Source organism: Platichthys flesus, chromosome 24 (assembly GCF_949316205.1).
Source record: "Platichthys flesus chromosome 24, fPlaFle2.1, whole genome shotgun sequence".
Classification (NCBI taxonomy): Eukaryota; Metazoa; Chordata; class Actinopteri; order Pleuronectiformes; family Pleuronectidae; genus Platichthys; species Platichthys flesus.
In genome coordinates, this window is record NC_084968.1 from 385,908 (window position 1) to 398,425 (window position 12,518).

The window sequence follows — 12,518 nt, forward strand, 5'->3', positions numbered from 1 at the left end:
GCACCACTTCAGCTTTCACCTCTTTTCTGCTGCTTCCCTGAACAGTCCGACCAGTTTCTATGGTAATTCAGTCCCTCCCTCTGTCCCTCATTGTGTGTCATCCAATTCTTCTTCCCGCTTCAGCTGTTGTGCGTATGTGTGTGTGTGACAAGCTTTCTCCTCAGCTGCTGAGCTGGATGTTGTGCATTGGAGGTTGAGAACACAAAGACAGATTGATTCTACCAGTACGCGTGTGTTTGAGTATACGTTTTTACAATAATGTAAAATAAGTGATCCTTAAATGAGTTTTCTGCAAGTGCCTAAGTATTGACAACAAGTCCCCAACTTTTCTTCAAGAACTGTGGAGTGAGAAAGTTCTTTTGAGCTCTGTAGAAAGTGGAGCTTGAGATATGTCAAATAACTGCAAATTGATTATTTATTCATACTTCAACCTTTTATTCAGGTTCTGTGTGTGGGAAGAGGGAGTGAGTGAGAGAGAAGGAAATATGGTGGACATGTTTTGAGAATCAAAGGACATATCTGGATCAAAGATAACTCAAATTCCTGACGGTTCCACTGGAAGCAAGGGCAATAAGACATAGAATAGCTGTATCACTAAATAATGTATCTTTATATTTATGCGATTAGGGCAGAGTATTAGAACCTTTTTTATCTGAGTTTAATCGAATATTGCAGGTCATCCAGATTGTTATGTCCTTGATACGCATTTGACATTTTGTTAATTGATTACACACTTTTCTGTTCTTATTTGTACAAAACTCAAAGAAGATCGAAGCCTCGTGCTGTGGACAGGTTGTTAAAATCTTAACATCCCCCTCACTCCAACCCTAAGAAAAAACGATGTTGTAATGTTCTAGAGGCTGCTAACATTGTACGAGTGTGCCATATATTTTATTTTTATATTAAAGTCTCTACCATATTAACTATTTTTAAACATGTATTTATTCAATTCTCATTTATTAATTTTTATACTGCCAAATGAAATCTAATTTTGTATTGATGCATAGTGACGATAAAGTATCGATCTATCTATCTAAAGACATACTAGTCGTGAAAAAAGCCAGTAGTTAATGGTTTTTTATTTATATAACGCTTTTCTAGTCTTGATGACCTCTCTAAGTGCGTTAAATTACAGTTTGCCATTCACACACTCATTCATACAGTGCAACTATTAGCATCACTTTAATTTTCTATAAGGGGCAATTCGGGGTTGAGCATCTTGCCCATGGACACTACAGCATGCAGATGGAAAGACTTGGATCAAACTTCAGACCTTCTGGTTGGAGGACGAACGCTCTACCACTCAGTTCCACACTATTAAAATAATTCTTCTTGGTTTGAGTGTTAATTTAAGGGGAATGAAATTCATCTCATAACAACTTCCCAGGAGTTAACTGTTGGGGGGATTTTAATGTGAATGTATGATGAATGTGAAATTTGTGAAGTGAAAAATGGCCAAACATTGTGCATCTTCCTTCAAGCATTCAAAACAAGCACTTAATCAGAACAAAAGTAAATGTGCTTCATTTATTGTACACAGGAGCACATTTAGGCCTTTACCAGCTTCAACTAAAATGCTGACAAAAAGACATACATGTATAAAACAACTTACATTTTCTAAATAGAACAATAAAAAAGTAGTAGTATAATAGTTGGCAGAATTAGCAGCTTTTTTACCTTACTCCATTTATATTTCAGTTTTAAGCCTTAAGGGAAAATATACACAGTAACATACACAGTAACATGTATAAAAGCATTGTCCTGATGCTATTAAGCTCCAAATGTTAATCTCCAATGTGTTTTACTTTATGCTTTTAAAAGCATAAATATTCAGTCAAGTCAAGCTACTTTATTCATACACCACAGACTATACTTGAATAGTAAAGCAAAACCAGCCCAATGAGACAACTTGATCTAACCAAGCAGGAACAATTGCTGGTAGGAAAATACAGTTTACATGTATGATTCCACTTAATTTTGCCCATACTGATACTGGTTGTATGTTAATCATCACAGACCAACAACTCAAGTTACCTCGAAACATTTGAGTAAATCTCTGCAATAAAGGTGATGTTCTTACTACAACTTCTTGAAAGGTGTTCTGTGTGGTTGTCTCACTAACAAACTGTTCCAATTCAATTTTACAACGCACACCTTGGGTTGTCTTGTCATAAATACATTGTCTTGCTCCATTGTTCTTGGCAAAGCTATTTTGAAAAATAAAAAACAAATACTGTTGTTGCTTGACATTCTAGCCAACTGTCCACATCACATCACCAGCGTGTTCCTGTGTATGCGCAGGATCCTTTCACTGAATTCAAATGTTTGGGTCAGTATCTGTGTCATGCCTCTATGTCCCACAATCCAATGATTTGATTGATCTGGCCCCTTTTATCCTGCATTTACCTAAACTAGATGGAGCTGTCGTACTCTGTCATGAGTTCATATATGGAGGTTTTACCACGTTAAACTCTTTCTTCTCCACTTGCAAATAATAAAACATCTACAGTTGACAAGGGTTTTGGGTTATTAAGTAGACGTCTGTTTACACTATGTGTAAACATTAAATACCCCACTTTTTCTTTTTCTGAGGCGGTTAAATGATGTTTCTCCACATTTCACCTCCCAATGTTGTAAATTAATGCGAATTATTAGCACAGGCAGAGACCAATGTGAACACCTAAAGGTGAGTGACAGGAAGAGGAAAGCGTATTTTTTTTCGATTAAACCGACTGAGTAACGAAGGAAATGTTGACCATATGAACACAAAGAAAACAACAGAATGTACAAGTGTAGTAGTGAAGTGCCGGTTGACGCACAGGTTGGGAGGGTTTTGGTCAACATTTGAGAGAATATTGCAGGTGGCTGGCCAAAAGTGACAAAGCAGGTCCCATTAATGTTATAGGATGAATTGCATGCAATTCAGCTCAGTTCTGTGTACCGTAAGGCTTCCTCACCATCAACCTGCCTCGGATGTGTAGCTTTGTAATGGTTCTCTCACAAGTGAGTCTATAACTATTGCTCAGTGAAACCATATTTCCCTTTTTAACCATAAAACATTGACAATAACATGAAAAATACTGTGCAAGCGAATGTCCAAGTCCTTTCAGGGAGTGAGAGTCTTCTTAGTGGTTGGTTGGACAGACTCAAATGTTGGTCCGATTGAGGGCATGTGGGGACCACTGTGTCATTGTCTTATACAGAATAATGTTCACAGACATTTGTGTGACATCACCAGTCCTCGCTGTTCGATTCGTGACCTTCAACTGGGAGTGATCAGCAGTTTCATAGTGACGTAAGATCCTGGACCTCCAGCAGCATGGCGTCCTGCTCTGTCTTCAGCTGGTCTCTGACCTGGAGGCGACCAACCAGATCTGAGCTCAGGTCTGACATGGACAAATTCAAAATTAATTCAAAATGTAGTTTGTAGATTTGCCAAAAAATATTTAGGAATAAATGAATGCTATGGTCAACTAACTTTCCTTTTTTTCTCTGTGGCCAAGGTCTATGACCATTCTTGAATTTTCAGTTTACAATTTATTTTACTTTAATTTACTTATTTCAACAATAGTTTGGCCTCTGCAGGAATCCACATAGCCATATAACTGTTTTACTTCTTAAAAAATGTTGAGGCAGAAGGCCTCCCACACTGAGTTTGATGAACTTGACTCATCCAAGCCCTATTCATTATTATATTAACCGAGTTATAAAAAAATCTAAAGTATTAAAGCTTAGATAAATAAAAATAAGAATCGTTGGATAAATCAATAAAAACATAATAGATAGGTGCAGCCCTAGATCAAATGTAAAAATGCTCTTTAGATTAATTTGGCTATAATGATCAAGTAGTTCACAAAAAGTGTTAATTTGGGGTCTTTTCGTACATGTTTAGACCATAAGTAAGATTACAAATTCTGTTGTTTTTACTGGGGCTGGAAGATATGACATCAATATCATGATTATTTCAATTGTTAATAATCAATTATTTTATGGAAGCACTTACACTACGGGATTTTGAAATGACCGCTATAGTGATCAATTTGGACCGGAAAAAACATTATCATGGTTATTATCAGTATCATTAACATTTAAATGGTTTCCACTGTAAAATTTGGTTGGATATAATTACTTCCTGTGCCTGCAATTGAGATCATCAATCAGTACACGTTGATTTCCATAGGATTTGCGACTACCCTCATTTCTACTCTTGGGTAAATCTTCAAGCATCTTCCACTGGGTTGGTGTTCACCATTTATTTTGGATTCATCTTTAAAAAATGCCTAAATTCTGGGGGGATGCTGTCCTGGATTTGTGCATGACCTTGACAGACAGAGCATTGGACAAGGCATTATTCATGCTTGGGCACATTTTTTATGCCACATCTTACAGGTGGGTTTAAAATAAAGCTCGCTGAGAGTCCAAACCCAACTGAATGCCCAGAATCTTGTTGATACAAAAACACCTTCAAGTTTTCTTGGGAAGCCTTTCTAGAAACCAATATATGGTCTAAGGTTGCCAAGTGTCCTGGAATTCCAAATTCCTACACAGGTCATCTTATGACTCCACCGTCCATGTTAACGGCAGGTTTTATATCATATTTTAGTGACATTGTGTTCATAGAGAGGTCATTAGCTGTAAATAATACAGCAAGCACATCCACCGGGAAGAATTAGGATATCATTAACGTCTAAATCCACATCTTCTGTTTTTTTACAAAACAGTGATCTATATGTAGTATATACATGTATATAGTTTGGGTGAAAAACTGTTTGTAAACCATTTTAATGTCATAAGCAAAACAAAAAAAGGGAATCATGAAAATAGTGGTTGCTTGGATGAAAAAAAGGCATTACCAAGTGACCAAACATTTCCAAACATTTATGGTCACAGTTGAGTGTAATGACTGTGTGTGGGGCTGTACCTTGTATGGTCTGGCTAAGAGATGAACAAAGACCATTTAGCTCCTTGATACTGACGCTTTGTAAATCACTGCACTCCAAATGTCTCCTCTGGATTATAGGGTCACTATGAGCTGCAGTCTGAGGAGAGGAGAGGAGGAGAGCTGTGACAAAGACATTCAGGGCTGGAAGACAAAAAAGGGCTGCATCACTACCGTTTCATGGTATGTGCAACTTGGTAACATGAGCCTCACCAGTGTTTTGTGGTCTGTTCTCAGCCTGTCTCGTAGGTTCCTTAGAGTGTTCCTGAAGCCTCTGGATTTTGGTTTCTCTGGCTTGGAGGCAGGCTGAGGATTCTTATGAACCTGAACACTCCCTCTCTTTAAGATTGGGAGGGGACATGGGGTGGGGTTGACTTTATGAATATGATAGATTTTATACTCTTCATTTATAACCCTTTAACACAGCGGTGTAGTGGAGCTCACCTAATCTTAACTGTTAATTCTACTGTCAAAACATGTTTTAGAGGTACTTACCCATGTGTTTGAGCCTTCCTTCTTGCTCCGATCTCCTTCCTTCTCTTCCTCCTCCTCCTCACTTTCACTGTTGTTGATGAAGCAGAGCTGAAGATTCATCTGTGTCTGCAGGCTAGAGGATACACATCAATAAAATATATATCATATGTTGGTTTTACTCTGGTGGTCGTCTAGGTACATGTGTGACTGACTGATTAGTGTAGGGGGGATTCTATACACAGGTTTCTAGACTGAATAATCAGCTCATAGGGGGGAAAATACACAAAGGCTCCCATTAAATGTCTATCAAGCCACAAGAGGAAATGAATCAGACTGTTAAGAGTTCAACAACTTTGCAGAGAAAAAAACATTTTCTGCGGGAGAGTAGGAATTCGTCTGCTGCTTAGCAATGAAAACCACAGGAAAGGGACACATAAAGTGCCAAATATTTAACACTTTAATACAAAGGTCCCCACAAGTTGTACACAGCAGCTCTATAGTAATAACAATAGGGGGTGAAGCTAAAAAATGTGGCAGAATTGTAACCAGTCCATATGCAAATCAGAGCCTGAAATAGTAGACTTATTTCTCATAACCAGACAAACAAGAAGCTACAATGTCAGGCTAATCTAAAGCCAGTAGGTGGGCACGTAGCTTATGCACAGGGTTGGGAATTCATAGCTGTGCATATGTGAATGTGAGTCGCGCTGCAACTACATCACCAAAACACTAGTGGCGGTAGAATTTCTATGCTGGTGTGGAGTGTCTTCCGGTTTCTGGGGTCTCACTTATGACTGTTGCGTACACACACAAAACGGGGCCTGAAACGTGCATACACCACTTCTCACGCAAACGTTGGGATTTATAAAAAACAACTTGGAAGGAGAATCACTGTTTCAAATCACTGCTGTGAATGTGTGTTTTCCAGTAGGCGCACAGTGCGCACAGGAGTTCACTTACAAGAAATGAAGAAATTTTCCAAATAATATATCCCAGCGTGGAGGTGGGGATCCACTGATGTGAGGGAATCGGTCCGATGCTCTGAATGAATAAATACTGCCATAACAGTGGTGCGGGGCTCTGCGTGAAGTGTGCATGGCATGCGAATGGAAGGATGAGGAGGAAACGAGGGTTCAGCGAGGTCTGATCAGCTGATAAAGATTATATTGATCGGTGAATTTTTTTTAAACTTCAGTCTCCGTTCTTTCTATCGTCTTCACTCTCACAGACTGTGTTATCCACATCAGCGGCAGAGTATCAGTGTATTTATTTTAGCGTTCAGGTGTGCGTGCGCACGGTTTTATCAATCGGAATATTCTTTTGCGTACACCATTTCCGGCTTTTGTGCGTACATACACTTTTAGTATGAATCCTTTGCACTGTTTTATAAATGAGACTCCTGGTCTGATTATCTACAAATTCTCTGGCATCTCTGTTTGCTTCATAGCAATGGCAAGTGTTACTAAGCGGATCGTGTTGGAGCTGGTAGATGTTGAAGAGAAATTTCTTTTTCTAAAAATAACTGCTACTAAGAAAAAAAAGATGTCAGTCATGTTGTTGTATGTATGGGGTGTTTGCAATATTTTACTTATTTTAACATGTTATGTCCATTTTAATGTTGTGATTGACACAGTTGGTGCTGCTATGTAACTAGTTTTGTAAATATGGAAGCATATGTCCACAGAATTTGAGTCCAAAACAAATAAAGTACATTGTGTCACTTCGACACGTAGTTATATTTTTGGAGCGGTGCATGTCAGGGTAGGGCTCTGCGTAGAGTACACATCTATCGTCAGGCTAAGCTGTAGCTTCGAAACAGAAGCAATAATTGGCCTTACTCACTGCCAGCCTGTTCCCTTGAACGGTGTTAATAGCCAGATAATTCAAGCATCAGGTCTGAAATTACCAATTTCAACATTTCATTGAGCTTTGATTTCTCATTCACTTGTTCTCTTTATAAGAAAAATAACATTTCTTCAGGTCTGAATTTCTGTCTGTACAAGCTTTGAACAATGCTACTTACATTACAGCTGCTTCAAAGGGCTGCGAAACCTTGACTTAAGTAAAACTAGCAATACCACACTGTGTAAATAACAAGTTCAAGTCTTGCTTTCAAATTAGTGGGGGGTGGGAGGGTAAACCCAGACAGGCCATCAGTCTTTCGAGTGTGTGTACCGGGAGGTCAGTGCCAGCACGTGGCTGTTGCAGGCGTCGTCTCCATCCTCCCAGCTTTCTGCTCTCCTGCCTCTCTCCTCCGTCCAGCTCACTGGAGCTCTGCCGCGCTCCAGGGAAACTCCATTCTGAAACCACATCACACGTTGCTGTCCATTCTACTTTCAATCAGGATGGGAGTGACAACGAAAAAGCTAGAAAATTCCCTCTTGTATTGATAGTGGAAATATTATTTCTGTGATTGTGTCTAAGTTCTTTGACTTGATAAGATGTTGTTAAAGTAGCATCAACAGAGGTTCCTAAAGTAACTGATACCAAACAGTCAATCCAAATCACTTGGTTAGTATGAATGTAGTAGAAGTCATAACACATCAACACGCAATACACAAATTGAAGGGTAGGTTGTCTGATCCTGACATCAAGTGTCCTTGGGAAGACACTGAACCCCAACTTGTCTCTGATGTTGATGGTGGCATTGTGCAATTATGATGTATGTGATAAAGAATCTGCTAGCAAGTATTGTATGAATTTGTGGTTTGGGAAATTCTTTTTTAATTACTTAAATGTACCATGTGCACCTAGTGTGGTACATTCCAGACTAGTCAAAATCACACTCAAAACCATGTAGGCAGCCATTTTAGGATAGTCTAACAATGACAGAGCAATCAGTGCTTACAAAAACTTAAGTCGAATTGAATCATGGATGTGGATTATTGTGACACCAAATAAATAAAATCTCAATAAGTTATTTTGTCACTTCCTTTCAATCTAAAGTATTGAGAGAAAATAAAAATATAGCTTCATAAAAGCCAAAATTAAACATTTCATAAAACACAAAATGCCTCCATATTGCCCTTGTGGTGTCATACAAGTGTTCGGAAGCCACAACATTCAAATTCGACTCAAAACGGCTTCATTTACTGAATATTTTTGCCTGTATATTCCAACAAGGTGCATTCAGGGCCCGTAGGAAAGGCTAACGACCGCTATCTTAGCCACTTAGTCACAAAACACGGTGTCTTTAGAGTTGAATATGAATGTCGGGGCTTTTGGACACTTGAAAGCCACCACACGGGCAGTATGGAGGCAAGTTAGGTTTTTTATTTGTTATACGATGTCTGAAGATAGGTCACTAATGTCTTCAATTGTATTGGATTCAGGTGCTACACTGTTTACCCCTGAAACTCAAAAAGTGTTTTTTGGACTCAAACACATTGCCCATCCCTCCATCGGCTAGTGGTGAGTAGATAGTAATTATTTCTGGGTGAACTATCCCTTTAAGTTAAGTTAATTTTTGTTTGTGCCAGATCAAGTGAGAATAAAGATGCTAAAAATCAACTAATTTGTCTCTGGCTGCATTGAGCCCGGCGTTGGGCGCGACTGTTGCCAACGGGGTCTACAAACACCAGCCCGAGGTGAACCACCCACTTTTCAGCATTTTATTTCAGGACACAAAACATAAATTCATATAACTCAACTTAAATTATCGGATAACCTTTTACAAGTTCCTCCGTTCTGTCTCTTCCTTCATGTCCCTCTCCCTGGCAGCTCTGCGCCTGCTGCCCTTTTGGAACATGAGGATTAATCAGCCAATAGCCCTGCAGTGATTAATCCTCTGCAGGTGAGCTTCCTCCCTGCCCACAATCATACTCCCCTCTCCCAGACTGTGACCTCTGACCTTTGCCCTTTTCTCCTTCTTCTCCTCTTCTTGCTTCTCCAGCTCAGCGATGCGCAGGCTCAGTGCTTCCCAGTGCATGATGGGAAGCCCCAGATTGTCCTCACCATAGCCTTCCTGCCAAACCAGTGCAGCACCCTCCGAATCTTCATCATCCTCCTCTCTGTTGTCAGTTTCATCACCACTCTTCCTATCGTCTTCCGCCTCGTTACTCTCCTTCTCCTCCCGCTGCTGCCTCTGTCTCTCCTTCTCACCCTCCATCTTTACAGTGGAAACAGCAGTTTAACAGATACAATTTTATACAAGTGTCTCGGACAGAGAGGTCTACAAAGAAAATGTGCCCCCAGGTTACAAACTGTATTGAGTAAAAGTATTAATTCAAAGAAACAGGTGTTTTTGGCTGCCTAAAATCACAACTTAACAATCATCAGATTCTTCACATTAAAACGTTATAATCCCAATTTTACAAGCTGGAGGGACCTCTTCAGTTTACAAAGCTAACATATGTTAGCTTCTGCATTGACTGATTGAAGTATTTTCGAAATGATCCAATATTTAACTACCATATCTTTATAACTGCCAGGGTGAATGGGGCTTTAAAAACAACGCCAGTGTGAGTCGTTCAGTGGTTAGAGCTGACTACTTGTTTTTCTGAATAATAAGGTGGAGGTTACTGAATAACACTTACAGCTGTTATGAAGTAATTTCCACGAAAAACACTGTGGAGAAAAAGGGGAAAGGGAAGGTACAGAAAAGTCAAGGATTTGAATATGCTCAATATGTGCATGCACTAAACTGCATGTTTGTCACAGAAACCCACATTTTGAACATCAATTTTTTCCTTAGCTGCTGATCCAAGCCATCACAATTTTAGGTTCTTGTATGACCCTATGTATTTAGACAACATGTAAAATTTAAAAAAACATCAGCATCTTTTTTGAAGTTCCAGTGTGTAGGATTTACGGGGACCTCTGCAGAAATATAACATACTATTTATATAATGTTTTCCTTAGGTTATCCCCTGCTGTGCACTCACATTGGATTCTACTGACTTTCTGCTTACTTTATACTTGGGGGGCCAGGCAGGGAAAGTCCACAGACAATCCGGAGGCTACACATTTCAACATTGGTTTGGTATGACTTTTCTAATACTGAGCAGGACCATTACAAATCATTTTGAGTCACGAAATCTCTTTCCTTTGATTTGCAAAGGATACAGTGTTAACTGTGAAATGTTTTGTGTAAGTGGTTATATGGACCCAAGTCCTAAACCCTCCCATTAATTTAAACAACACTTTCTGTTCAATTTGCTGATGCTTAGACGTCATCAGAAACTATGATGATGGGATGTTGAGATGTCTATTTTTTGACATTTTAAATAGCAAAATAACAAGGTTACTTTTGATTCTTCTTCGAATTTTCTCCACAATCAGCAATCAAATTAACTTAAAACTTGGTGGCTGGGTTGCTGAAGATTCTGGGACATGTCTTGTTGACTGAAATTCGGAGGAAACAGATTCCTTCTATTATTTTTAATCTATAATCATCAGTAACAACAGTTTTGTCATCATTTGAATGAACCATGTTTCAAGGACAAAAACACAGAATGTGTATCGTACCGTGTTCAGAGGATATTAAGAAAAGAAAAGGATCAGTGGTTTAAGTTCAGGACTATAAGTAATAAATATAAACTTTAAGTAATAAATTCAATGTAAGTGGCAGAAGGCCCTCTACAGGCATTACGTCACTTGTAAGGTGAACTGCAAATACTCCAGTAAGACGTTATTGAATTAAAAATCCGTTTTCGAGGCTACACCCCTGGAAATCTAACCAAATACTGAGTATCACACCAAACGGGAGATTGTTATTTAAAAAAGGACACTTACCACTTTACCCGTAACACAAACACAATTCTACTGGTGTGATCAGAGGAGTTGAGGGCTCTGCCACATTGCTCAGCTCCCCCAAATTGTCTTCCCCCTTCGCCTCCTTTCCATTGAGTTTCACGCTTTCTCAAACAAAGTACAATAAATAGAAAACACGTCCATAAAAGCCGTTCACGCCCAAGTCTCAGTCAGCATCACAACTATGTGTCCACAGTTTAGAATAACCCACAGATCCACGAAATATTGGTCAACTCTTAACATACGAACAAAAGACGAGGAACTTAGGAAATTCACGAAAAGTAACGTTCGCGAATGCAATTCTCAATTCTCAGACTTCCTGTGGCTGCCTTCAAAATAAACGTCTTCTTGGTTCTCTGCCTCCTTTTTGAATAATGCCGTAGTTAAGAAGAAAGTCTACAATATTACGAGAACAAATTTGCAATTAAATTAGAATAAATATTAAATATGATTGTAATTTAATTAGGGGAAATAGTCAAAATATTGCAAGAACAAAGAACAAATAAATTAAAACAAAATATTCTAGACCAAAAATCGTGAAAAAGAATCTCATGGTTTCTTGGAAAACTATGAAACCCCTTTGAATATCACGCAGATGTAACTATTAGCCTCATACTCAACAGCTACAAACATCTCCTCAACAAAAGAGTCTCCATTTCTGAGATTACTCCATGTCTGTATAAACGGGTTATTTCTGAATTTATCCAAAGTCCTAATTCTTATTGTAGTCATTTCAAAGCTTTATGATACTGACACTTTTAAAAATCAGGTCTGGTCCAGAGGCAAGAGAATTATCACCAGGCAAAAATATGGTTTTATGTGAATAGTAAAGGTCAACAAGCAAACTAGTATATATAGGCTGCCACCCTACTCCCTAAAATACATAACGCTTCAACTGAATTCAATATTGCACACCCCTGGGATGACACTATACACCCCAAGCACAGCAAGTGATTGTACTGCACACAATGGAACTTAGTATCTCAATGCACAGCAATCGACAGACAACTATAAACTATATGCAGGTCAAAACCAAATGCCAATAGGGGGAGCCAGCGGACCTCCCTTACACCAACGGCTGTCTCAAATGAGCCCATAATAGGGTGTCAGGTTCAAAAAATCGATAGAAAGACAAATCCCCAAAAAACTGGCACGACAACACATCATCCATTAAACATGAAAAGTATTTTTTTAATTATCATGCCCTGTTCAGCAACCAGACTCCCCTGTGGAGTGCGAACATAGAATCTCTTTTGTGAATTTGTGATGGCAATTTGGTGTGACAGCTTGAAGTGGGGCTGTAGTCACTCTCAGGATAGCCACCTGCAAAGGCACCACAAATCCCTGGTCCCTT

General features: G+C 39.0%; 1 protein-coding gene across 1 annotated transcript; it reads right to left on the bottom strand.

The window, feature by feature from the left end:
* Positions 1-1,508: 1,508 nt before the first annotated feature.
* Positions 1,509-11,451, bottom strand: si:dkey-6n21.12 (schwannomin-interacting protein 1). The gene is made up of 8 exons (XM_062384421.1): positions 11,147-11,451; positions 9,949-9,979; positions 9,264-9,521; positions 7,589-7,713; positions 5,435-5,546; positions 5,153-5,278; positions 4,922-5,039; positions 1,509-3,386 (listed from the first exon to the last, which is right to left on the bottom strand). The coding sequence occupies exons 3-8, from the start codon at positions 9,519-9,521 to the stop codon at positions 3,286-3,288; spliced, it is 840 nt and encodes a 279-aa protein (XP_062240405.1). The 5' UTR covers positions 9,949-9,979; positions 11,147-11,451; the 3' UTR covers positions 1,509-3,285.
* Positions 11,452-12,518: the final 1,067 nt, after the last annotated feature.